The sequence below is a fragment of the Seriola aureovittata genome, chromosome 16, assembly GCF_021018895.1.
Source record: "Seriola aureovittata isolate HTS-2021-v1 ecotype China chromosome 16, ASM2101889v1, whole genome shotgun sequence".
NCBI lineage: Eukaryota > Metazoa > Chordata > Actinopteri > Carangiformes > Carangidae > Seriola > Seriola aureovittata.
Genome location: NC_079379.1, coordinates 14,351,776 through 14,378,614, shown reverse-complemented (window position 1 = coordinate 14,378,614; position 26,839 = coordinate 14,351,776). Strand labels below are relative to the sequence as shown.

Here is a 26,839-nt window from a genome sequence, read left to right as displayed (position 1 = left end):
TTTGAATGCGGCACCACCACACCCAGGTCTGTTTGTACCTGCTGGAAATGTAGACATATCGTAATATTCAGTAAAGCTGTGCTGCTACACCAACCACACTCTTACTGCATCTCTGGAGACCTGTATGATTTCAAGTTTGAAGTTTGTGATGGAAATCCGAATACAGAATTTGTTTTAAAATGACAGAGTTGGAGATAGATGCATGTTGGCTGGGGTTGTTGTATTTTCCAGTGGCTGCCAGCAGAGGCTATTTAAGCCTGAGGATTGAGGATTTTCCCATTATGGTATTGACTGGTAGAGTACCCTTTTCACTAGCAGAGGTACTGTCCTGCAGCCACAGCACTAACACATTTTGAATGAATAACACTTCCTTTGACTTGGCAGTATTAGCAATCAACAGCTCAATATTTAAATAATGATCAAGTTGTGTCTGACCCACAACGGGGTTTAATCCTGAATGTCATTGCCCCAGCAGTGTTTAAACAGGTTGCTGCAGGATATTTAAATATTTTTAAAAAATGACGTTTACTTGATCATTTCTGGCAAGTTGTTGAAAACTAGTGAGAAGTGGAAACTGACTGTCAACTAAACAAATCCTAAATGTAAAATATATGATGCTCTATTGATCATAGGGATCAGGGGACAGGAAAAAGTGACATGAAGCAGCCTGTTCTTGCTTTTTCGGATTTTCATTGAAGGCACTTTTGAAATAACTGTCACAAAGCACTTACACAGAACTCATAGCGACACACTTTCAGTTCTTTTTATTGAGAGTAAACTTTGCACTGACACTTTCATTTACAGTTTTGGCCACACATCAAACCTCTCTTATGGACCGACTGGGAATGTATCAAGTATAATCTATGAGAGTGCAATTTCATTCTTTTGAATTGTGAAGTTGTTGGTTGAGGGATTGTTAAAATATAAACATTATATATGAAGTGCAAAATGGCACAGGGCCATTCCCTTGATGCCATAAATCCAATTCTGTTAATCGAGAAAACAAAAAAGAGAAAATAATAATAAAAGCGGCACTCACCAGTCCTCCACACCTTGCCTGACAGCACTGGATTAGTGCAACACATTAACAGCATGCTTGTGCAAATGAAAAGACCCCAGACTCAGTGCTTCCACTGTTGCACCATGCAACCCAAAAGAAGTGTGTGCAGTCCTGTGGATCAAGCCATTCCTCAGTGAACAAAGTCTGAAACTTTGTGGGGCGACACCAGCTGCCCTCACATCTCAGCAGGCTTTATGAAATGTCTTCGTCAGCACCTACAACCTGTCCAGCACCTTCACAGTCTTATGTTCAATACGGAGAGGAAAGGGTGTAATTTCAGGGTTTTATCACTTCCTCTAAAGTCAAGGTCATTTCTGTGGAGTACTTCATCACTTCACTTTAAACAAGCTTCAAAACTCACACTATCAATTATAAGTGATGCATGTTTGATCGCATGTCACATTATAACTGGCTGCTTTCGTAAAGTCAAAGGAGGAATTTCATCAAAATCAGAATTTGCTCTTCGATGGGATTTCTTTTTCTTTTTTTTACATTTGTTTGGCATGCTGTCAAAGTATGATTAAAACACTCCATCATTACCATTCCAGTCCCCAAAGCACCAAATCATATCTCAACACAAAAGGCAGTGTTTAATTCTGTTGTAAACATTATGGTTGGGCAATAAAGTTTAAAGATAAAGGCTGCACGACAACCCAGGAGTCAGAGTGCTACATCACATTTGAAAATGAAATTAAAGGCCGACTACACTTGAGCCACGTTCAGATAAAGTGGTTGTTAATTATAGTGGAAAATGAATAATAGAGGAATCAATTCTTTCAGACAGCCTCAAAGCAACGTCTGATTGAGTAAAATCGCTAAAACGTGGGCGTGTATTCTCTGGGGATGAGGTCAAATAAGATAAAACAGGGCTGAAAGGACAAAAAATACAAATGTGCATCAAGAACCTCAGTGTATTATGGCAACAGCCAGAGTGGTGTGTTCTCCATTAACTTCCATTAGCAACTTGTTTAGCATGTTCAAAAAGTAATGACACCAATAAATACCGACAAATAAACAAGTACAATCGAAACAAAAGGCACACAGACCCAACAACTCTGGTCTTAACTGGTAGAGATTTCATCTCTATGATAAGGAATAAAGGAATTAAAAAAAAAAAAAAAAAAGGATAAATTACAGTAAAAACCCAACTCATCTCCCATCTATCAACAGCACACTGCACTAGCCATCAGTAGTGGAACAGATATGATAAAAACAGCAAACTTAAAAGTTGCAGAAGGATTTTAATTTACAGTATTTCACAACTGCTTTGGTTCAGATTCCATCTGCAAAACCGTTAATGAAGAGATACACTGACTTAATACATTCTTCCCCTGAACACATTGTGGTTTAATGTTATACTTTCCAAGATTACAGTAGTAGTGAGATATTTACATTTTAGTGAAAAAGTAAACTAATGCAGTGAAGTTCATTATAGTTCATAAAATGTTGTGGAGATCGAAATGGTCTAGAATTAGTTCCTGTTTGACAGCATTGTCTGATAATGACAATTTTATTTTAACATGTAACACTGAATAAAATTCAGTGATGAACATATTCAAAATTGTGATGCCCTGATAAACGTAATTACCTAATTCTATAGTGATGTTTTCATTGTATGTGTTAAGCATTTTGTGTTGAGTGTTTTGCAAATTGAAACCGTTACAAAAACTGGGCCAAAGCAACTGTAAAATACTGTAATATGTATGAAAGTCATGGATGAAAGCTCATCTTTGATAAAGACAAAGAAGTACATGGAATGAGTCACAGGACGGTGCAGTGCCCAGGAAAATTAGAGGGTTCAATCCCCCGTGAAAACAAGCACCCATGTCACTGAATTCCTACTGCTGAGACTGACCTCTGACCTCTCTGTGCAGAGGGACAAGACAATTTATCTTCTGTGATCATCTGAGTATTACAAAAGATTTGTTTCTGTCATAAAATCCAGATAAGCACATCATACAAGCGTGACGTTTACCGAGCAGGCAGGTGTATCGTGGTTCTTTGCAGCCTACTGACAGGAAAGATCAGTAGTGTGTTGGCTCTCTTAACAAAGCAGGCACAGTGTGCATGAAGGTCCAAAAATCTGAATTAGGCCCTCTGATTGTACAGTACGCTGACAAGCTCCAAGGTTAAAGTTATCATCATATTTGGCTCTCGGAGCTCTGAACAGGCTCATGGTTGGGTCGGTGTGTTAATAAAGTGTTGGTGTACGAGGCAAGTTTGGATTTCAGCAGCACCAAAACTTCACCCTGAACAAACTGAGACGACAAATACAGGAGGCAGGGAATAAATAAAATAAGACGTGCAGCATTTTATGTGTTATGATATCAGTAGCTTTCCATTGATGGACTCTGTTTTAAACACTCATTTGTTTTCAAAGAATAAGTTTGTCTGTTTTTACAGCAGACAAAAGCACTTAAAAAAAAAAATAATAAAACTGCGTATGACATCATCTTTACTGGACAAAGTCTGCAGGGCTTTATGTCCTCTCTAGATACAGTATAATACATACAGCAACACTCAACCCCCAAAGACCTACATCTTTCATCGAGGCATCAACGTTATATCTTATATTTCTCCATCAGAGTTTCACTCTAGTTTTCCTGTCTTTGATTTTCTTTCCTCTTTCACTTTCATCACTCTCTCTTCCTGTACTTGGCTCAACTTTCTCTCTCTGCTCCGTCACACCAGGTGTACTTGCTCCTCCCACTCCTCAGGTGATTGATCCACCTCTAGCTGAAGAACCAGGTCTAAGTCTCTCTCTGTGGCCGGGGCAGTGTGTGCGGGACTGTTTCCACGTTGGGAGTGTGAGCACGGGTGTGTGTGCGCTTCGTCCAGCGACAGGTCTGCCACACACCCTGCGTCCACACCCTCCTCGCCAGCCTCTCTGTTTTCCAGCTCCAGAGTGCTGGGCCTCGAGGTCTTCAGGCCCTCCACGCCGGCAGCACCTAAACGGGGACTCGCCGACCCCCTGTCCGCTTCTGGCTCGCCCTCCAGGGGCTGCCAGAGCGGGGCGGGGGTCACGCCCCTGGAGGTTTGGCTCTCTGACTCAGTCTCAGTGTGTGTGTCAGGGGAGGAGTCGGTTTCTGTGGTGGGCGGGGAAGGGATGAGGGCCAGGCTCTGGGGGTTGTTCTGCGGGTTGATGTTGTTGTTAAACCAGGCCATGATGTTGTCCAGCAGCTGGGCACTGGCTGTGGGGTCCAGGGCCTCCAGACTCTGAGGGTCGCTGGGGGTGAAAGGGCCCCCTGGGGGGATCACTGGTGAAAGCAGCAGCTCCGGCTCGAGCTCTGGAGACGGGAGGCACAACTGGGCAGGGGGCTGGGGCTCTGTTTTGGGTGGGCGTTCAAGAGCGTAGGCAGGAGGACGCTCCTGAGTGTAAGAGCTACTGTGTTCTGGGCAAGGGTTGTAAGAGCTGTCTGGTTTTGGGGTGCTGTCATACGTGGCTGCGTGCTCCCGGTTATATGAACTAGGATGGGCGGGGTTTGAGGTGGGATTTTGGGTGCGTTCTGCCGTACAGGAGGCAGTGTGTTCAGCCTCAGCCAAATAAGCAGTGGCGTGGCAGTAACTCTGCTCTTTGCCGTCATAGCGAGGATCTGTGATGGTGATATGGTCGAGCACATATGGAGCTGTCAGTGCACTCTGTTCCTGTCTATGGCTGCAGTCGCTGTAAGCAGGTTCAATGGTGTAGGGAGCAGTGAGAGTACTGTGGTTGTATGTGTGGTGTGAGCAGAGCTGCTCCTGGGTGTGTGTGTCCAGGTCATAAGGAGTGGTTATGTTCCCCAGTTTCATAAGGCTGTCTCCCAGCTCCAGCAGCTCTGCACTGAGAGAGGGAGGTGGGGGAGGAAGGGGGAGAGGGTTAGATGTGGGAGGCTGGGAGGTGGAGTCTGTCCTGTTAGGGGGGCGAGGAGGATCCAGGAGAGAAGCGGGGAAACATGAGCCTCTGGCTCCTGGAGGACCGTCTGTGTTGAGGGAGTGCAAAGCAACATCACCCAGGTCTCCTGTGGGACCCGGCCTCCTCTCCTGTCCTCTGTCCAGTCCACGCTCCAGCTCCGCTCTCCCCTCCATCCCTCTCTCCATCCCTCCCTCCAGGCCTCGCTCTCTGCGGGAATCCTGGAGTGAAAGCTGGATGGCCAGGAGGATGTTCGGGTCATCCTCATCCAGCGAGCCCAGCACTCTCCTACGGCCCTCGCTCCTCTCTGGAACTTCTGGAACAGAAAATGTCATATTAAAACGAGGACTGCTTTGTGTGGCTTGACTGCCAATTGATCCAAGTGATCAATGCTTCTGTGTGCTTCGACAGACCTGATTCATAGAGCCATAAAGTAAAATCCCATTTGCTGGTTGTCTGGTGCAGTGACAAGTCAAAATTTATAAATGGAGGCAGGGAATGGAGTTGGACTGGGATATATAGTTTGTGCAAATGCATTGCTATAAAAAAATCTGCTGTATATGGTACTATAAATGCCCCATACAATATATACACCTTTTTGCCTTTTGGATTATGCTTCTGTAATAAAGATCATTATATATGGCTACGAAAGATTCTGTTTTCTAGACCTGTGTTGTCACTCCTCCTGCTGGTCTCTGGTGTGTTGCTGCTGCTTCTGAGGTTGTGCAGACTCAGCATGTCTCCTCTGCGCCGTGGCCTGTGTCTACGACGGTACTGAATGTCAGCATAATCCTGCAAAGAGTGATTCAAGCTGGGTTACAAAACCAACTCTAAGCAGCTGTGACATTTAGTCTATAGTGTTGTAAGAAAACTGAATACAGCCCATGCATATGCAAAAAATGGCAAGAAACTATGGTACATTACCTGTGACTGCCTCTCTCTTTGATCTGCTCCCAGTACAGTGTGACGATTCCCCATCTTAACACATAAGAAAACTTAAGTCAGTTGCAGCCGTTGTCATGCATTAATATGACTTCATACAGAAGTAGGTCACCGAAATGCACCAGTGCGGTTTGAGAAAGCAGCATTAGCTTAGCAAAAACTAAAAAAAGTTGGCAGAATAAAAACGTTCATGTTTTGGTGTGTCTCTATTTACCTCTGGAGAGGCAAAGCCAAGATACTCCCAGTCCCATGATCCTCCAGGGTAGCTGAAACAAATGCAAACACAAGAATGTTTTATCAAGGGTATTTATACCTGTACTTGTCTCCTGAGTCTCTGCCAGTGTCTCTCTTCTGTGCAAAGAATTTGTTAACCCGAGCAAAGCGAGACCACATTTTGCTTATGTGTGAGTGTGTTTGTCCTTACTTCCTTCGGGGAAGCTCAGGAGAGTCGTTGGGAGCCACGCCACGGGCCACTGATGCCAGGAACTCCTGCCTCTTCTGTTGGACCAGCCGGGCTGCACTGATTATCTTGTGGCACGGCGTCCTCAGGTACGGCCGGTTCACCTTCTGTGCCAGATCCTCCACTACCATCTCCAGGTCGGTCTGGGAAGAAACAAAGAAAACATGCCAACTCCCATCTACTCAAAGACTGGAAATTCAAATTTAAAAAGGGATTTATAACATATATTTAACTCATACTGTAGATAAGACATGGGCTGATTATCTCACAGCAGACTTTATCCAATCTTAATCCTGTTTAAGTGTCTGAAAAGTAGATGAAATGGACCTCTAGTGGTTCAAATATTTTTGCAAGGATCTTCTGTGCTTAACTGTACTTAAATTCAATCACTACAATCTCAACACTCAGCATGACCCAAAAAATCATTATCATAGCAATGCTGCAAACTAGATTAGTCCCATGTTATGAGACTACAAAACACCAACTAAAACAAAAGCAGCGTTTTAACTATTAGGAATGTCCAAGCATCAAAAATGCAAACTAGAAGCTGCACTAACACTTTGGATTTCAGATTAAATCTTATCTTATTATCTTATAAAATGTGGTCATGCATAAAAGTGCTCTGCCCAGAAAGTGTGAAGAAAAATCATTTATATCCATATGCATAAAAAAGGGAAGGCATAGCTCAGGTATTAGAGCAGGTTGGCTGCTAGTCACTGCGTTGGCGGTTCATTCTCCAGCCCCTCAAACCCAGGGTTGTGTCAGGAAGGGCATCCTGTGTAAAAATCTATGCCAAATCAACTATGTGGCTGGTGTTCCCCTGTGGCGACCACTAATGGGGAATGTCAACTATGATGCGTATATGCATAAAAAAAGTCATGTTGTGCAGGTCACTTGCCCAAGGATGCCCGTACAGTCTCTCAACAGCAACTAACCAAATGTACATGAATTTTTTTCTTTGGATATTAATGGTCCTCAGATGGCAACCCGACCCACATACCGATTTGTACATAAAAATAAACAAACTAATGGTAACATTGCCATCTGAATCTAGCAACAATACTTTGTTCTAACCATTTAAACTCTGGGGGGTCCAATTAACAGCTGAGCTCTGAAGTTGTTAGTCTTGTTGTTCCAGTAGATGCATACATGACAGATATGTATCATTTTACCTGCATGAGCTCAAATATCTCTTTCTGGGTGCTGCCTTGCTGCAGGAAGAAGCCGTATGGGTAAGAGCACTTCAGCACGCGCCGCGTCTTCAGCAGCTCACACACACCGTCCTCAATGAACCGTGTGTCTGGAGGAGTGCCTTCACCTGCACCAGAAAAGATACACTTATGCAGGCACCATTATGGTCTCTGACTTCCTTGTAGCAATTAACCTAGCCAGTATTACAACGTGGTTGGATTAATGTATTATGATAAAGCCAAAGCTTGGGTGTGAGGCTGACAGAACTATGCTCTATTCACGTATTAGCAATTTTGACAAACATTTTGACATTTGAAACTCTATTCTGATGCAGCTCTTGCCAACAGGTTGGGATCAGTATAAGAGAGACATACGGCTAATGAAGGCTCTGCTCAGCTGCTCCATCTTCTCTTTAGCTGTTTTCAGCAGCTTCTGCTCCAACTAATGGGCAGAGAGGAGAGAATACACATTTATTATGTAATGATCTTGAGATTCAGATGCATGCGTGTGTGTGTGTGTGTGTGTGTGTGTGTGTGTTGAGAGAGAATTACCTTATAACTGTGTTCATGGTTCTTGAAGCGAGTGTAGTAGTGCATGAACCGATCCAGCTCCTGAAAACTTTTGTGCTTCTTTTCTGCCTGTAACATAATACAAGTTATGATCGGCGTGTGTATCAGTTTGTGTGAGTATATTAAATGCTGTGGAGCATATCAACATGTGCTTATCTGAAAGGTGATTGTAGTTCTTGTATTGTGGAAATGTGAGCAGGTATATGTACGTTTGTGTGGATATATTTTGGTTGCATGTATGTATCAGCGAGAACCTGTGTGTGATTAACTGAGTGTGTCTTCTGTATTTTAAGAGTGTGTGTGTGTTTGTACCTCGACAGTCATCTCCTTGGACTGCTCCTCTAGCTGTTGGATGACCTCATAGCGAGTACAGCGATAGTACCCTCCTGTTGATGAGCTGTGCTTCTTCCACTCCTCCAGACAGATCCAACAGAAATCATACTTACACTACACAAAGAGAGAGAAGATGTTTTTTAATAATTTAAACCTAAATATAGCACATAATGGAATAAAAATATGCTGACATGCTGACAAAGAGATTAGTGAGTATACCTTGGCACACTGCATATGGTTGCAGCCCTCATTCTTCTGAATGGGTGACTTGCAGTTGGCACATGGTTTGGAGTTGGTCAACAGCCACAGGCAGTTAGCAGCATCCTCATAGGCCTCGCTCACACCTGCCACTGTGGAGAGTACACACAAACACACAGTTCAGCTACATCTCAATTGTCCAACACCTGCCTTACAGACACACCCTCCAGCACACACATGCATGCATTTGGCAAATATCAATGATCTGAACACCTGCCACTTTGTTATAAAAGTAAATTAGACACATCCTGGTAGGCTGTGCCAACAGCTTTCGTTAACTGCCTTACTGTGGTGCCAGCTTACTGGAGTGCAGCTGAAATTATCTCTGGCTATACCAGAAACACCCAGAAAATTCCAGGAAGCAGAAACAATAAAGAACAGACTTACACTCCTCAGGCTTCATCTCTGTGACTTTCTGGAGCCAGTTCCTCCACATCTGACAGTCACATGGCTCATGGGCCTCACCAAGGCACTCCCTGCAGACAGGGAGGGGCATAGTAAATTACAAGGCACTAAGACTTAAGGAGTCTGACAACTTGTCATTCTTTTCCAGAAAGATAAGAGAGGGAAAATGCACAGCAGAATGAAGTCATAGTTTGTGATAACATATAATTTGTTGGGCTGATCAAAAACAAAAAAGATAATAGCTGCCTCACGTAAGTTTTTAGGTCAGTTTTGTGAGCTGTGATAAAGAAAACTGCAATTTACAATGCGGTTTTCAAAAACAAGACTAATGGTTAACGCTGTCAAGCCCTGAGTGAACAGTAATGACCATGTTCACCAAAGTGGACTCTTCTTCCAGCTGTGGAGAAAAGGGACAAAGAGGTTTGGCTTAAACATTATATTGGCTTATACTTGAGCAAGGGAGACTTGTGTCTGGCTTTGCTAAATGGCAAGTTAGTAACACTGTGTTTATATGTATGTTAAGATAACTATGTGTGCAGGATAATTGCATGTGTGTGTGTGTATAGCCAATGAACCATGAAGTGTACCAGCAGAAGAGGTGACCCTTGCCACAATCAACAGCTGGTGAGGGCAGAAGTGGGAAGCTGTGTGGGTCACTGTCCCCGGGGCCTGGTCGAGTGAGCCTCACCGCTCGCTCACAACGGGCTGCAGGACACCAGCGGATGGCGGGATTGTTCTCCACAAATGCCTGGGGAAAAAGGGTGACAAGAGAGGAGATAAGAGAGATGAGAGAGCAAGAAAGGACACAGCAAGAAACAAACGATAGATGTTAGGCGAGGGACGAAGACACACACAAAAATAACAGGGAGAAAAGCAGAGTGTATGCATGTATGAGTGTTTCTACCTTGATGTCAAACTGTAGGTACCGCTGGTCCATCTCTCTGGAAACCACACTCTCTATCACATGCACTGGCACCAACTGATAACACTCATACGCTGGGCAGAAGATATTGTGTGCATCACCCTCCTGAATCTTTACGTTGAGGAACCTGAGAAAAACACGAACGTAAGAAAAATGTAGAAGACATCTAATAAGTATGCAGGAACATTTACACACAAACACAGGTCCCTACCCCTCCCAACAGGCTCTGCAGAACTCATGGCCACAGGACATGTCCACTGGGTCCTCAAAGACTGAGATAGAGCAGAGACAGATTCCACACTGCAGAGGGACAAGAAGGACAAATCACATGATTTACACCAACTGATAGCATAATAGCACCAATAAAATTGTTGTATGTTCCATTTAATAAAGATTCTGTACTTTTTGCTGTGTCATCTCCATCATTGTACACAGAGGAAGGACAAAATAACAGACTGTGACTTTGCTAGAGGATTAAGTCAATTCCATTGTATGTTTTGAGAGAATATGATGTGGCATATTTTTCCAAGGTCCATGCTGTTTTATCATACCTTTAAAGTAATATTAAATCCCATCCATAGCCTAAGATACACCCAAATGTCCTTTATCTTGTTCATGTAAGTCTTCAAGTAGAAGCAGCCTAACAACTTGAGATCTGAACATTTTAAAGGGCTGAAAGTTAAACTGCAGCCAGGATTAGCAGGCAAACAAATGATAAGGACTGGATGTGTAATTACGCCTGCCTCATCAGCAAAAGTGGACAACAGGCTGATGCTGATGTAAAACTACAAAGAGCAGAGAGAGGAATTGTCAGAAAGAGGCCTATGACCTTCTTTGCTCTAATAAGATGAGACACATGAGGCATTCTATCAAAAGCTCAACTACAATAAAAGTTTTCTTTGATAAGAAAAGTTTGCAATATCTTAACACATGTCAGTCCGTTCATTCACATTATCTGTTAACACATGGCTGCCATTTAAATACAGGGAACATACAGGGCCTGTCTTAGGTCCTGTACATTTAGATAGACTGAAATCCAACAGGACAAGAAAACTGTGCTGTTCACTACAGTTGGCTCTCAAGGTTAATAGTTATGACTTTCAGTAATCCTGTCATCACAATTTACCTCACAATCCCAAAGCAATCAACAAAAAGATTCCATTCAGAAAAAACAAAACAAAAAACAGTCTTGTCATATTTAAGTCATCACTCTGTCTTACCGTAGCCAGGCCCTCCTCTCCAGGTGTGAGGCAGCTATCAGTGGGAGAGGTGAGGGTGAGCGTGAGGGGTGAGCGTGGGGTCCTAGGGGTGCGGGGTGAGGGTAACGTGTCCCAGGCATTGTAGCCACTGGGTGGTGGGGTGGGCATGGCCACGCCTGAGCGCTGACAGCAGCCCTCAGCATCTGACATCCAGGCCTCCAGAAGCTTTTCTCTGTCCCAGTCTGAGAGAGGGAGGAGGTTAAACACATGTTTAGAGACAGGGAACAAATTCTATATAAATACTGCAATCTCACTGCAGTGCTGTGAGGTTCAGTCAATGTATAAATGTGAACTAAAAGACAAACACACACCATGTGCTCGGAGCAGGGCCTCAGCAGTGAAAAGGGGGGCTTGCAGCATGTCTGCCGTCTCCACAATCAGCATGTCCTTCAGCCTGCGCAGGTCCTGAAGCTTCAGTCCCTCGTAAGGCTGAAAGGATAGAGTGGGTAAAATGTTAGGAAAATACTCACAGAAATAAAGAAAGAGGAGGCTGAGATGAAAGACAGAAAAACGAGAAGCAGAGAAGAGGAAAACTATGTCAGAGAGAAGGTGAGGGCAAGAAATTATGAGAAGAGAAAAAGGTATTAAACAGAAACAAGAAAAGGATGAGATTGAGTTATATTTAAGGAAGTGAAAATGATAATGTGAGAAAAAATGAAAAGGACTGGGATGTAAGGCAGTGAGCACAGGGGGTTGTGGTGGGAAAGAGAGATTAAGTATTAGCATGGATTTGAATGCTGGACGGAAGATCAAACCGCTATCAGTTGGCAGCAGCCACTGCTAGACGACTGTGCTAGTGCCCTCTGCTTAACTAAGACCCATGACGCAAGGTGTGTGCATTCTCATATTCCTATACTTGCAAGAACCAGTGCAAGTTTGTAGAAGATATTTTGTTGAGAAACTGGTGACATTTGAAGGTGAGTGGTAAGAATACCGTCACAGGCACTGCGGGCTTCAATGGTTACATAGAAGAATGAGGGGAGCCGTTCAATGCAGATAAGTGAGAAATTTAATCTGCTTAGTTTGTCCACAAATGCAGACACTAAGAAACATACAGAACAAAAAAAGACTGAAATAGCTGCTACTCGCGTTAATTTACTGCTTGACATCACTTGGTTGACCTCAGCAAAAGCTGAGTGAATGAGAAAGATAATATAAAACTGTGAAATACTGATAGCACAAATGGTCTCCAATTTGCTTTCATGTAGATTTCCAAAAGTCTATTCAGAGTAATAGTTATGATCCTGCATCATCTATAAATTTTCTTTCAATTGACTAATTGTTGCAGCTCTTTAGGAAGAGCCACTGTGTACCTTTTTTATCTTCATATGTTTTTTCCTTGTGCTTCTTTGTATGAGTTTGTCTAAAAAAAGCAGGTGTTGATTGTGTTATTGTTATGCCTGTATCACATTTCCTTCTGTAAAAGCAAGAGGATGGCACACATGACTTTAAATGACTATTTAGGAACTTCCATTACTTGAAAGGTTTACAGTGAATTAATTTTACATTTCTACATGAAACTGTGAGCACCTGGCATAGTTTTGAGTTAAGTTTGCTTGACAGTATGAGAGGTGAAAATAAACATTAAGCATTTCTCAGGCAAGATGCCACCACTGTAAGAACAATGTAAGAAGTGAATGCTTCAAAGTTTGACACTGACTTACCAACTAAGATCTGTGACTTTAAAAAGCATAAAAATAACACATTAATTATAAATGTCAGGGCAGCAGGAAACCCCCAGATCTCGTAACTGTGGTCTCACCTCCTTGTATTGCAGCAGGTTGGTTTCACCATGTGCGTCTGTGTTTGACTGCTGAGCTGAAGAGGAGGAAAAAACCATCTGTGACTCCAGGCTGAGGGCCAGCTCTGTGTGGTGATGCCGCTCAGCATGGTCACATGGCGTCAGCTTGTCCTCATCCTCCACAAAAAGGTCCGCCTCACTCTGGATTAGCAGCTAGAGGGAGGGACGAGGAGAGAGAGAAGAGAGAACAAAAGAAATGGGTGAAAAAAGAGAGAAATGGATAATGTGGAGGAAAAAGAAATTGAATGAACTTGCAACCAAAGACAACAAAGGAAGCCAGAGGCGAGAGCAAGTGGAGCAGACAAAGAAAAAACAGGAGGAAGGGGGAAAAGAGAAAGAGTAAAAAAAATATGATGGTAGAAAACAGACAAGATATATGAGAAGGGGAAGACAGTGACATGTAAAGAAAGAGGGAGAAAAATGACAAGTAGAGGAAAGGTAAAAAATGAAAGGGAGCAATGAAGGAAGAAAAGGACATATAGTATAATGGGTTAAAGGGGTTGAAAGGTGTACATCAAGAAAAGAAAGAGGTGTAAACACAGTTTATGAAAGGTTGAATAAAAGATGAAAGAAGAGAATGTAGAGGTGAAAAGAAACTTTCAAACTTTTTTATCTTAAAGGATAATATCTGGGTTATTTTTAGGCTGCCCATATCAGAGCTGAGCTCAATGTTCTTTTAATTCAAGGAGTGGACTTTCTTCCTGCTCCAAAAGCTGTACAATCTTTAAAAACAAGGGAGGAAGCGCTACTTGGATCTGACAGTAATGAAACACAAAGCAGATGCTCCCTATGAAAGGACAGGCATAATGTTCAGCCTACATATTTGACTGGCTCTAAAACCTTTGCCAAATCCAATCTTAAAGAACTCAAACAGATCTGCCACACACAAATGATGGCTCATCCTAATGTTTGAATTTCAGAGCACTTTCTCTCACCTCCACACAGCTCTTCATGCCTGCAGCAGCAGCATAGTGCAGACAGGTGCTGTGGTGGTTGTCGGTGGCGTTAACGTTGGCCTTCTCGTACTGGCCTCCCTCCAGCCTGGCCCCAGTCCAGCTTAGGATCATCTGGCAGCGGGGAAACCCACAAATACATGCACACATTATTTGTATGTCAACTTTAATAAAAGCAATGACTTAATACATTACATCACGTTTTTTTCCCTCACATCAACATGTGAGTGTGTACACTAAACTATATTTATCTCTGCACATGTGTTTGTACCTGTAGGCAGTCCGCACGGCGCTGCTCGTCCCTCTGTGGTCGGGCAAGTCGTGGTGACAGCGCTCCCTCTGGCAGCAGTAGGATCTGCGGGCCTTGGCACAGCACATGGAGGCACGTCTCATTGTGCACATTACGCTTGTTGGGGTTCCCCTCTTTGCTGAACAGGAAAGACCTACACGATGCAGGCAAGAAAAAAGGGGATTAAATAAAATAGGAGGACAAAAGGACAATTATAAGTAAAGAAGGCTTTAATCGGAGGGTGGAAGGGAAGGTGGAGAAGAAAAGTAAAACGCGCCTAAGAGAGATACAGAGATGTGGAGAGGGAGGAGTGGACGGAGGGATGAGTGGAAGACAAAGTATGGTAGTGAGATGGTCTGTGAGATGAGTGTTGGTGGGTAAGACGAAAGGTGGAGAGAAGGAAGAGAAGAAAGATGGCTGAATATTGACTATTTCTGTTTAGCATCTCTGAGATAATGGACATGCTGGCTGGCGGGTGCGCACACACACACACACACACACACACACACACACACACACACACACACACACACACACACACACACACACACACACACACACACACACACACACACACACACACACACACACACACACACACACACACACACACACACACACACACACACGGTGATGGATGTGCCAGTTGCACCAGGAGCCCGGCTGTGGTTGCAGTTCTGTTTAGTAAATAGTTTTTCTCTGCTCTTTGTCTGTCAAAACCTCCATTTACTGATTAGCTTTCCGCTCTTTTATATGGCACCTCCTATTCGTTTCTTCCTCTTCAAGTTTCTTTCTGCTTTTTTTTGAAAACTTCCATTTCTCTTTTTCTATCCTATACTGTATACTATATCTTCCATTTGACATCTTTTATTACATTGTCCCATGGCAGCTGCGTGTTAAACTGTAAAGAAAAACATGTTTCTTTTTGTTCAGTGGTTATAACATGGGTATTTAGACCTTCTCAGTAATGAAAAAAATCAACAAAACAGAAGAAAATAATAGGATGTCAAAGGATTTCCACTGAAAAAATAAAACATCTCCCTCTTGGCTCTCTCCACAATTTGGACACAGCAGTAGCCACTATTGAATTAGTGTCTGAATGTTTCCTTATTGTGCAGCCCTTCAGCCTATTCTTCCACTGCTCTCCTGCTCTTCCACTTTTGACCTTTTTATCCTGTCATCCACAAGCCCCCGAGCCTCCCCCTAATGACAGCGCACTGCCAATTCACCCGCACAGCAATAATCACTAATTATCCCCCTCTCAACTACAACCCACCACCCCCCACCTCCACACACACACACACACACACACACACACACACACACACACACACACACACACACACACACACACACACACACACACACACACACACACACACACACACACACACACACACACACACACACACGATGGATCGCCCTAATATCAGTCTACTACAAACAACAGGCTAGGGGACGTCACGTTTTGCTGCAACTGTCAAGCGTCAAAGCTGTTCAGACAGTGCAGTAACTTGAGGAAACTAAACCTCAGAGAACACACACACACGCACATAAGATTTTAGTGAAAGATAATGAGGAAGTTGCTGTATGTTGACAAATTTCTTAACATCGTTGCTTCTTCAAACAGCAGAAAAATCAATGGTTCATAAATGAGTAACCAAGTCAGAGTTGTTATTTACATGTTTCTAAGAGTGTGTACTCAGTTGTTGTGGAGGAAGGGTTACACTTCCTGAACTACACCCATTTTTCCAGTAATAGGTCTACTTGTGATTTCCCACTTTGCACATCTCATGGGATTACTAGCCAATACAACCCATGGAGATGACTACAGGAGAATAAGTAAACATTAAGCAGATACATGTTAAAAATAATCTGAAAAACAGACTCTGCATCTACCAGCCCACGCTCGTCCTCCATGAGTCTTTATTTTGTCTGAGATTTCTCGGTCGTCTATCTGCTTGCCTCTGTCCAATCGAGCTGTTGGAACAAAGAAGCATTTCCTCTGATACTTATCAGGAGCCAAGCGCTGCGTTCAGCACGCCTCTCTGGCCCATTATAGGTTAGTGGGAAGGGACACAAATAGCACACCAATTGATTCACTGTGTTATATTCACAGACTCGGACACGTTAAGCAGTTGTGGAGTCACAGTTTCCCCCCTCAAAACACACGCACGTGTGCACACATGCAGATGCACAGATAATTGACTGGCCTTTTCAAACAGCTTCCTCTGACCCCCCCTGTAATCATGGAAAGAAAGGGCAAGAGAGAGGAAGAGTGTAAGGAGGAGGAGGAGGAGGTGAGGATGGCTATTGAGTCACTGAATCAGCTGTCTCGGTCATGGCCAGCAGCCTGATTATCCCTGCAGGGGGTACAAAGACACACTGGTGTCTTGTTCTCCATATGTTTTTTAGTTTGACCCCTTTCTTTTAACTCATGTTAGACTCAGTCACTCTCCTTTATGGTTTCTCTTATGACATTATCCAAGGGAGAGTGTGCTGGTGTGTGTGTGTGTGTGTGTGTGTGTGTGTGTGTGTGTGTGTGTGTGTGTGTGTGTTGCATTCCCAGAATGCAACTCATTAGCCTCTCGTCAGAAACTCTGCTAGGTGCCCAGATCTTTTTCCACATCACAAGTTTGTAATGCAGGCTTTCTGTTAAAATGTTTAAGTCTAAAGCCCAGTTTGAGCTAACCCTGATGACATCATTAGTTATTTTTTCAGACTTAGAAAGCTCCCTCCAGAGCCATACAAGACCACTGCACAACTGTTTTCACAGGCTGACTACTACTAGTACTATAAACATCACCTGTAAAAACTCCTTTAATGTTTGTTTTTTGTTGAGATGTTTACAGGTGCTCAATGAAGTCATTGGTCATTTTTAAGGCTCTAGTTTGCGTTTTTTCTACAAATATGTGTTGGTGATGGTCTAATTGCCAGTGCTCCTAATGGCTCATGCACTTTTTCTAGTATAGTTTGTAGTCTGCAGTCTTTATAGTCTGTTTAGTAAGTTACTTTATTTGCCTTAAAAATACAATTATGAAAATGGTGACTCTCAGATATCTATTAAAGCTGACATACTGCTAATTGTTATTCAATTTAATATGACTCACTGCCTTTGTAACTGTATTAGATAACTGCTTAACTACATTATAAACCCCAGCCTCAAAAATGACGGTCAAATTCAATTGACTTCTCAAACAAATCCAAACCAAAATAGAAACAAAGCATGAGTTTTACCTGAGCAGACGGGTCATGGCATGGCGACAGACGTAGTGCAGGGCTGTGTTGTGCTGGTACTGCTCTCCGTATGATGCGTTTGGGTCCAGGCCGTCCCTGAACTGAGGGTTACCCTCATACAGCTGCCAGGCCAGGGCCTCGTCGCCGCTCACCAGGGCCTTGCGGAACTTGGTGGCTGTGTTGCCCATGGCTTCAAGCTTGCAAAAGGCCGCCTTAAGGGAGCTGTGGCAGATGCCCGTCTGCCCGTCTGCCTACGCCTCCCTCCTCCTCCTCTTCCTCCTCCCCCGTTCACCACAGGTCACAACCTACAGCAACATGGTTCAGTGTTTTCCTGCCCTGTAAGTAGGAGAGAGACACTGATTAGAGGAAAAAGATGGTGGAAAGAGGGACATGAGAAAAGGAAAGAATTAGAATGGGTGGAGGAAAAAAAGGCTGGTGAAGGTAGGAAAAAGGAGAGAAAAATAACAAGACAGAAGACGGCAGCTAAGAGTAGGGAGATGGTAGAGAGTTGAAGAGAAGATCAATCAATCAGTCCATCCATCGATCAGTTGATGTGTTACAGCGAGGACGTTATCTTACCGGAAATAGAGAGAAAACAGAGGGACAGAGGAAAGATGCTCAGAAGACAGAGAGATAATTATAAAGAGGACAGGCCAGAGAGGAAAGTTAATGATATCCAAGCCATTGATTTGTTAGACAGTTGATGAAAGGCATGGTCAATATTACCTCAGCTGCCCACTGCGAGTCCGTTAGTTCGCGTTTGTGAAGAATTTGCATATATTAGGCTGTTTACATGCTTGTCTGCTACTGAAGATATGACAGTCTGAATGTGTGTTCAACCATGCAGCACTAATACACTGGGCCACAACCAGTTTTTACTTTGGCTCTCAGGGACTAAATCAAAGAATCACAAGAATCACAGCTATGGCTACTACAGCTGGGTTTACTCTCCCAGGCAACAGCTTATAAACCTCCTGTTGATTCACAAGTTATCATGATCTTTTCATTATCTTTCTCATCCTCCTATGAATTTTAAACTCACTTAACTGGCATGACAAGCAGTTTTCATATCACAAAGGAATTATATGACATGCGACGCAAAGGTAATAACAGTGCGGTGAAAGGGAACAGATATGGGAAACAAACAAACACTCTCTCTTTTGTCACATATTGTTCATAATCACTATCTTTATCAATGTGTTCTGCTTCATTTCCTTCAAGTCTTCCCAACCTCTCCTTCTTTTTCTCTCTCTCACACACACACAGACAGTTTGTCCTGTCTTTAACACACACAAAGACACACCATTACATCCTGTAATGAGTGAAGTCTGTGCATGTGCCTGTGTGTATTGGGCCAATGAGATCATTACAGTCTTCATTCTATGGCCATCTGTCTGGCCCTCACAAAGAGCCTCTTTTAGCCCGGCTACAGTTGGCCACTGGCTGGCCAGGCTCTGGAACATTTGAATAACGCGGCTGGCTGCCTCCCCTCTTCTGCCTCTCATTTCTATGCAGTGACAGACAGGAAAAACACACACTGACAGACGGAGACATACGGGTCGCACAGAAGCTGCTGCCACTGGCGAATAATAGCCAACATTTTGTAAGTTCTGCTCCTGTGATGCAAGCAGTAGACGGGACCTTATCCATGTGTGTGTGCGTGTGTGTGTCTCTGGAGGGATGATGGTGGTGGTGACGGGGGTTTACTATAGTTAATAGGTCAGTCTGTCTGCTTGGCTCTCTGTTTTGTGCACACTGGTTTACTTCCAGTTCACTTCACTTCACTGTGCATCTCTGCCAGTCTCTATCTGTCTCTCATACTAAATAAGGACAGGAAGTCTGGACATGGAGGAACTTTGGAATTCCAGGATCGCAAGTTCGGCTGTTTGCACTTGGCTGTGACAGTGCTTTTATATACTATTATGAAAGCTCTTTGAGTCAATACGTCATTCAGTAGTCGGGTGGAGTGAGGCTCACGAAGTGGTTCCCTCCTTGTGGAATGGACACTTGTCCTATTAGCCTTAAACCACACCAGTAACACAAGTATGTTGAAATAAGTTTGAAAATCAACAATAACAAGTTACACTCATACCACAGATCTACACAGAACCTACTCTGGTACATACAGTATTCCCCATTTCAAGAAATGTGATTATCGAGACTTGATGACTCATTAGCTCCAGAATCCCAAATGTTGTCTGGAAAACCTGTCTGATGATTCCCGCTTACAATAGCTCAAGTCACGGCATCCTTGGTTTCTCAAAAAACCCATCCAATGATTCACACAATGACAAAGTCAAGCGTCACAATATTTTCAACCAATATTGCAATTCTTGATGATACTGTGGGAGTGAGTGGGGTTCAAGCTAAAATGATGATCAGGAAATGAACCTGTCTTGGGACACAGTGTAGAGCCAACTTCACTGTTTTCTTAAAGAGAAGATGGATTTAGTCAGATTAAGGCTGCTACTAATAATTTTTCTCATTAGCAATAAATCTAACAATTATTTGATCAAATAATCAATTAATTGTTTGGTCAATATAATGACAGGAAATTGTGAAAAATGCCTATCACAACTTCCTAAAGCACAAAATGATGTGTGTTGAAATTTTTTTGCTATGCCTGACCAGCAGTCCAAAACCCAAACATGTTCAGTTTGCAATCACATACAAACAGAGAAAAACAGCAAATCAGCACTTATGAGAAGACGGAACTTGATTGTCCGGCAGTTTTGCTTGATAAATGAATTAAACAACTGAATATTATTAAAAGGATATATAGTTGTAAACAATCATTGGTGCAGTCCTACCATGGACACTATCTGTCAAACCTTGATACTAGTATCATACTGATGTGTATCTCAGCTCTGTGATAAGTGTTCACAGTCTAGCTATATTCAGCTACAGTTATGATTCATTGAAGACTTTACAAACAAGAAAATAGCATTTCAGCCTTAGCTGCTAACATCTTAAAAGTCAAATCTACAGTTACTACTTTGCTACTATCACTGTAACATGTCTTCAAAACAAAAAACCACTGCAGTGCAATTGCAGTTATCAAAACTTGCTGTCAGCTGATACACATTAACTCAAACAGCTCAACTAAAAGTATGGGTGGATCGTGCCGCTGTATAAACAGCTGGGGGGCAAAGTCAGGTTGTCAAAAGACACATAAAACTTATATGAGAGAGTCAAAGTCAGGCATATTGATGTACAGTGCAACTTAACTTCAAAATCACTTTGGCATTTACCATAATTAGCTAGGTCACCGCGTATCTGCTAAATATTCAGGTCAGACCTCGTGTGGTTATCCCCGAAGAAGTGTGTCAGCATGAAATGGAGCACAAAACAAACAGCAGCCGACTTCTCTCTGTATGTTTCTGTCCATGCGGCCCCTCGGTTAAAGCTCCTTTGTTCAGCACACTGACAGTCTGTGTGAATAACTAACCCAACTAGAAAGCGACTGTTAGGTGTACACTGTCCGAAATGCTGCCGACAAAACGCTTTACCTTGAGTGTTAACGTTTCCCCATGGCTGTACCGGCGCCGTGGGAAAACGTTAACACCCAAAGCAGCCTACCTTGTTGCCGTTACCGAAGCTAGCAAACCGTTTCTCTCCCTCTCTCAGGTTTACGTTAGCGCGTTATGTTAGCCTCAATACCTTCCCTACAGCAGGACAACACCAAATCTCCGCCGCTCTACTTACACGGTGGTTTCACTTGGTCACTAGTCGCACATTTGGAAACATGCGAAAACCGAGGGCCATTATCTTATCACTGTCATTCGCACCCTTCGACTGCTTTTCCGCTGGACCATCCTCTCTGCCACCGGACCCGGCGGGGACGACGATGATGCTGCTGAGAGCGGAGGGGCGAGACTGACTGGATCTCTTCAGTATGTTGTTGTTGCTGCCAAAGAGAAAAGACCACTGCGCATGCTCGGCATCAACTGTCACAAGGAGGGCTCTCACCTGATTGGTCGGTTGTCTGGGTTCACTGGTTGGTTTTGGTGTATGGAATCTCAAAGTGTCAATATTAACTACATTGAAGACATCGTGAAATAAATAAATCATGCAAATGGAAAAATATAAATATAGAATAACAATTTTTGAAATAACTAAGGAAATATATCAAGACTCAACTCATTGTTTTGAAATGTTACTTCAGCATTCTTAGTTTAAAAATAATTAATTGGATATCAATTTACTTCATCATAGACATTTTTGTTTTAAAATACACTTTTAAATAACTGCTATTATCTTTAATGACGTTTTCTGTCTTTTTAATAGCTAGTTAACCAGCTATGTAATTAACTTAGTTATTTAGCCTTAGCTAAATAAAAACAGAGTTTGTGTATTGTGTGTCTACAGCAGGGACCTAAATGCTTGATACAGACTTATGGCAAAGTCAGACTGAAATACGCTCCCATTTCTATGTGGAAAATGGCAAGACCATGGATATATTATACTACTATAGGAACTGGATACTGGATTCAAAGATGGCGCCCGGTCATTTGAATGAAATTGCTTGCCTGGTGCATGAGCCAAAAAGTTCAGTAGCTTCTGGGTCTGTTTCCACTCCAAATGCATATTTGTGTTTCGCCCACTGGACCTGTCAAACATACTCCCACTTGGCCCATGGACTTTAGATAGGAATGATGTCACACTAATAAAACTCACTTTCACAGTAATAAAACCTCCTTGGATTAAAAATTTGTATTGGAAAGTATAAAAACTAACCTTTATTGGAGTTGAAGGTACCCTGTCAACAATTTTACAAATACCTCTTATTGTGCTCTTTGAGGAAAATGCTTTTTGGGCTGCATGGGATTTTTCATTGCAATACCACAGATGGTTTCTGGGACAAATTGGCAGCAAGGCTGACTGACAGTGCCATATACAGCTCTCTTAACATATTCATGGGCAAGAAACATTTGCTTCCAGTTGCCACAAAAGTAAATTTTGCAAGGTGGTTTTCAATGTAACTACAGTATTACTTTGACATTGTTGTTATTCCAGCTAACAGTAGCTAACTGCATAAATCTGACATGTGGGGACATGTCAGCGTCTGAAAAACTATATGAAATTAAGAAAAGTGACATAAATAAAATGTGACAAAACGGAAAACCATTACAATCACAGTTGTTGAAATTAAAATTTCTATAATGAAGTAAAATGAACTGAACTGATATGAGAATACAAGTGATTATATTTGATAATAATTAATTGAATTTTCATAAATTATTTATTTAATATTGAACACATATTTGCGCAACTGTTTTCTTTTTTTTAAACTTTTTGTAAAATTGTATTTTAGCAAAATGGAAATATTCATATTAATTCATGATTGTAATAATTTGGGAAGTTAATGGGTGGGCAGATAAAGAGTATTCAGTATTCTAAATGCACCATAAAATACTCCATTACAACATTTTACATTGATTTCCAACCTCCTTCAGTTGTGACCCCTGACCACTGTATTATATCACTGGATGTTAATACTGGTTTATAAATATTTAATCAGCATTTTAATTTCGTAGCTGCCCAAGGTGAGGATCATTTTATTTTGGTAAATTACTCAATATATATTTATTTAATGAGCTGACTATCTGTTTTGCATGTGAAATCTTTATCTGTAAAGTAACTGTTTTCTACAGCTACCAAATTAATGCCAAGTAAAGTACAAATGAAGTACAATATATACAATATTTACCTCAGAACTGTTGAGGAGTAGTGGTATAAAGTGGTATGAAATAGAATAAGTTATAAGTACAAGTACAGTAGTTGAGTACTTGTTGTTACCACTTCTTCAACATACTCATACACAAAGCCACGAAATAATCATTACCTCAAAAACAAATGTTTGGTCACACTAACTTTATTAATAACCACAAAGTACAAAAAATATGCAAATTCAAATATTTTTTTTAACATGCTTATCCTGATGGTGTAACTTTGTCATTACATACAATTGACTTCAAAATTAAATACAAAGAGAACTGAACAAAGTAAACAAAATTATTTTTTATTAGCAATAAAGAATATGCGCATCTCAGCCAAGTTACCTGTCAGACTTCTAGCCTCTGCACCTGACACACACACTAAGCCACTTCCTCTCAATCTCGCTCTCTCTCTCTCTCTCTCTCTCTCACACACACACACACACACACACACACACACACACACACACACACACACACACACACACACACACACACACACACACACACAAAGACTTCTAATCATCATCCTGAGTGCAAATGCCCATAATGCAGGCCTGACACAGGGTCTTCTCATGTGGTTTGGTCCACACTTTGTTAGAGGAGGCTGACGATCCACCATCATCGTCGTCATCCTCCCCGTAGATATTCTTCCGGATCTTCGAAAAGAGCCTGAGCAAGGCCTGTTCCACCTCTTTGTCTGAAAAACCAGGGAGCTCAAACTCGTTGTTTTTGCAACTGCGGCAGGCCTGACCAAAGGGCCGCATGATCACCGTCCCCCGGTCACTCCGCAGCCGGTAACGGAACAACACCACCACCCGTGCTGAGGGCCAGGTCTTGGAGCAGGATGCACACTTGAAGCTGTGGGGAAATGAGAAGACAGTTCACGAGAGGCAGAGGCACAGAGGTATTCTCAGGTGTACAGCTACTCCTTTAACCTGTGAATGTTTCTGAAATTAAGTTTTTGAAAATTTTTAAACTGCCATTTCAGTTGAAAATAATCCTGTGGTGACAACTGTGTAATAAAAAGTTTAACATGACACTTGCAAACAGGGCTGTTACAGTCCAAAAGTTTCAGACAGCAAGAGCCATCATCTTTCTCAAACACTTCAAACACTTTATACAGAAATATTCTGTAATGTCCTTGAAGAAGTTACAATAAGAATTCACACCTTGCAGCTGTGTCTTGTTACATTTGATGCTTTAGGTAAAAAGACTTACCTCTTTAAAAAGGTAAAAACCATAAGTGCTATTTTTTTCCACTACAATCCTCCCATAACTTTGTTGCTTTAAATATATCGTGTACTCTTTTGAGTCACTGTAAAGCAGGACAACTACAGTTGCTCTCTTTTACCAGGGTGCAGTTTTTCCACAGACTGGCATTGTTTTATCACTGCACAGAACGTGCTCCCTTTCACATACACACAATTCATCATAAGACCTGGCATGAAGTTGCAAAGATAACAACAAAAAAGAAAAAAGAAAAAAGGGTGGAGCCTGAGAAACCAAACAACACAACCAGTGTATCTAGTCACTGTTGTTATTGTTGGATTGCACAGTTTTTTTTTTGGCTTCTTTGAACTGAATAAATACCACTGTGTATACTGTATCTTGCTACTTTAAGAATATAAAAAGATACATACTGTCCAAAGGCTCTGCAGCAGTAAACCTTCCAGCCTTTCTTCCTCTCCTCCTTGGTGACTTGGTCTGTCTGAGAGTAGTTAAAGTTGAGAGTCCACTGGTCTCCATAGTCCAGCTCATTGTCATCATACAGCAAATCATTAAAGGTGTCCAGCCATAGGCCAGGAATCCAGTCTGCACAAGAGTGAAACAAAAAAGCTTGATGATCTCTGAGTTACTGAACTTTGATCAACAAACAGACACTGCTCTTCCTGGAGTAATAACCACACTCTAAGCACGTAGAAAAGAAGCTTCAAATAAAAAAAGATCAGAAATAATGTCATTTTTTCTGACAGGTCTGCCATTTGGAAATGACTGCCACTCCCTTATTCCATCTTTCTAAATCAAAAATTCAAAATTAACATAACATGAAAATATAAGAAACTCATATATGTAGCCAATTATAAACACTGGGGAAATGAAGCAGCAAAGGCGTCAAATTGGCCAAAACAAATGTTGCATTGCACAAAGAAAAATACCAAAAAACCCCTAAAAAACATAAATGCACTACGCAACAAGTATTAGAAAGTATTATATGTTACCTGTAGATCTGCTCATGGTGCTCGGTGATCGGAAAGCTGAAGAGCGCTTGGTCGATGAAGTGAGACGCTGAGGTGAAGCGATGCTGTAGCTTGTGAATAGCGCTCTGGTCACAGCCGCTCTATTTATTATGTGACTACAGTTGATAGCCTGGAAAACGAAACTTAACACTACGGTTTCGCTTTCCATCTTTTTTTTTTTGTTTGTTTTTTGTTTTGGTCCAACCTGTGCTGTCATGTGATGCAAAGACAACGCAACATCACGAGTTCCTAGATGTGATGCTGCGCACGTAATTAGAGATATATATTACATAATTACTGTTTATCAATTACTTGTGGATAGCAATGCGGAATTAGTTAAGTAGGTTTTGCTAAAAAAAAAAGGGGTTTAAATATCAGACAAGTCTTAAATATAAATGAATATATCAATGAATACGAGAGTGCGAAAATGAATAAGAAGTGTTGTTTTTCCTTCAACCTCGAATCAGTTGGTAAAAAAAGAGAAAAACTATGTATGTATCTTTACCTGAAAGCTGATAAATAAATTATTGTATTCTGTTTTTAATCCCTAACACGATCATTTTATTTTTGTCTTAAACGATAAAATATTTTCAACTGATGCAGTTTTTGTTTCATTTAAAGTAACATGCAACTGAGACGATGGAGGTGATATCAGGTTTCAGCTGAGAACACACTCCAGTCCAGTGTGGTTCAGTCCAGTAGGAGGCAGTATAAGACAACAATGCTGAAACGGAAATACTGTAATTGCAGTGCAGCTGAACAGGAGGGTGGCATCTTTTGGTGCACAGTGGTATTTTAAGCAGTCTTGGGATTTCCAGCAAGGCACCGCCTATTTCTCAGCAGTAAACCAACTGGATTAGGTTTCCATTCCATCACAGTTAGTAAATATACTTTTAATATCTGAGCGCTGGACACTGGAGAACCACTGCCAGCTGTTAGGTCATCCTGATGACCCGATGAACTCCGTCAGGCTCACACATCTGCCAGAACACATGGGTTTTTCCAAATACGTTCACAATAACTATTCAGAAAACATACAATCCTTTCCCCAAGCCAAAACTCAATTGCACACAAGTAAAAAAATCTGATCTTTAATTTATTCCTATAGCCAAGATACCAGAAAGAAAAAACTATGAATAATATGTAGGTCATTGATGATAAAGTACGTGTGGCTCAACCAGTCACACAGCTGAAAAGAAAATTTTCATGATTACCTAAATAGTTTGTGGTGCTGTTGAACTGTATTGTGTTTTACAGAGATGTGTGTCCAATAGTTAGTCTACCCTTACTGATATAAAAGGGACAGGCAAAATA

The 26,839-nt window shown here is 41.9% G+C and overlaps 2 protein-coding genes across 2 annotated transcripts; both read right to left on the bottom strand.

Moving 5' to 3' along the window:
- Positions 1-749: 749 nt before the first annotated feature.
- Positions 750-21,480, bottom strand: LOC130183725 (ankyrin repeat and IBR domain-containing protein 1-like). Its single transcript, XM_056399353.1, has 21 exons — positions 21,274-21,480; positions 17,569-17,904; positions 14,314-14,485; positions 14,025-14,156; positions 13,051-13,242; positions 11,600-11,717; positions 11,250-11,470; positions 10,241-10,329; positions 10,012-10,156; positions 9,695-9,855; positions 9,090-9,178; positions 8,664-8,794; positions 8,424-8,558; positions 8,094-8,180; positions 7,917-7,983; positions 7,524-7,669; positions 6,316-6,494; positions 6,106-6,157; positions 5,874-5,927; positions 5,618-5,741; positions 750-5,265 (listed from the first exon to the last, which is right to left on the bottom strand). Exons 2-21 carry the CDS (start codon positions 17,754-17,756, stop codon positions 3,743-3,745), a joined length of 4,005 nt encoding a protein of 1,334 aa, XP_056255328.1. The 5' UTR covers positions 17,757-17,904; positions 21,274-21,480; the 3' UTR covers positions 750-3,742.
- Positions 21,481-23,427: 1,947 nt separating this feature from the next.
- Positions 23,428-25,700, bottom strand: LOC130183742 (receptor-transporting protein 4-like). The gene is made up of 3 exons (XM_056399396.1): positions 25,508-25,700; positions 24,929-25,100; positions 23,428-24,146 (listed from the first exon to the last, which is right to left on the bottom strand). Exons 1-3 carry the CDS (start codon positions 25,692-25,694, stop codon positions 23,804-23,806), a joined length of 702 nt encoding a protein of 233 aa, XP_056255371.1. The 5' UTR covers positions 25,695-25,700; the 3' UTR covers positions 23,428-23,803.
- Between the last annotated feature and the right edge of the window lie 1,139 nt (positions 25,701-26,839).

Coding starts and splice junctions, on each gene's coding strand:
- LOC130183725 (XM_056399353.1), bottom strand. CDS start 17,756: ATGGGCAACACAGCCACCAAGTTCCGCAAGGCCCTGGTGAGCGGCGAC. Junction 11,718..13,050: donor ACCTGCTGCAATACAAGGAG/GTGAGACCACAG, acceptor CTATCCTTTCAG/CCTTACGAGGGACTGAAGCT. Junction 6,495..7,523: donor AGATATTTGAGCTCATGCAG/GTAAAATGATAC, acceptor GTTTCTTCCCAG/ACCGACCTGGAGATGGTAGT.
- LOC130183742 (XM_056399396.1), bottom strand. CDS start 25,694: ATGGAAAGCGAAACCGTAGTGTTAAGTTTCGTTTTCCAGGCTATCAAC. Junction 25,101..25,507: donor CACCATGAGCAGATCTACAG/GTAACATATAAT, acceptor ACTCTTGTGCAG/ACTGGATTCCTGGCCTATGG. Junction 24,147..24,928: donor TGCTGCAGAGCCTTTGGACA/GTATGTATCTTT, acceptor ATTTCCCCACAG/CTTCAAGTGTGCATCCTGCT.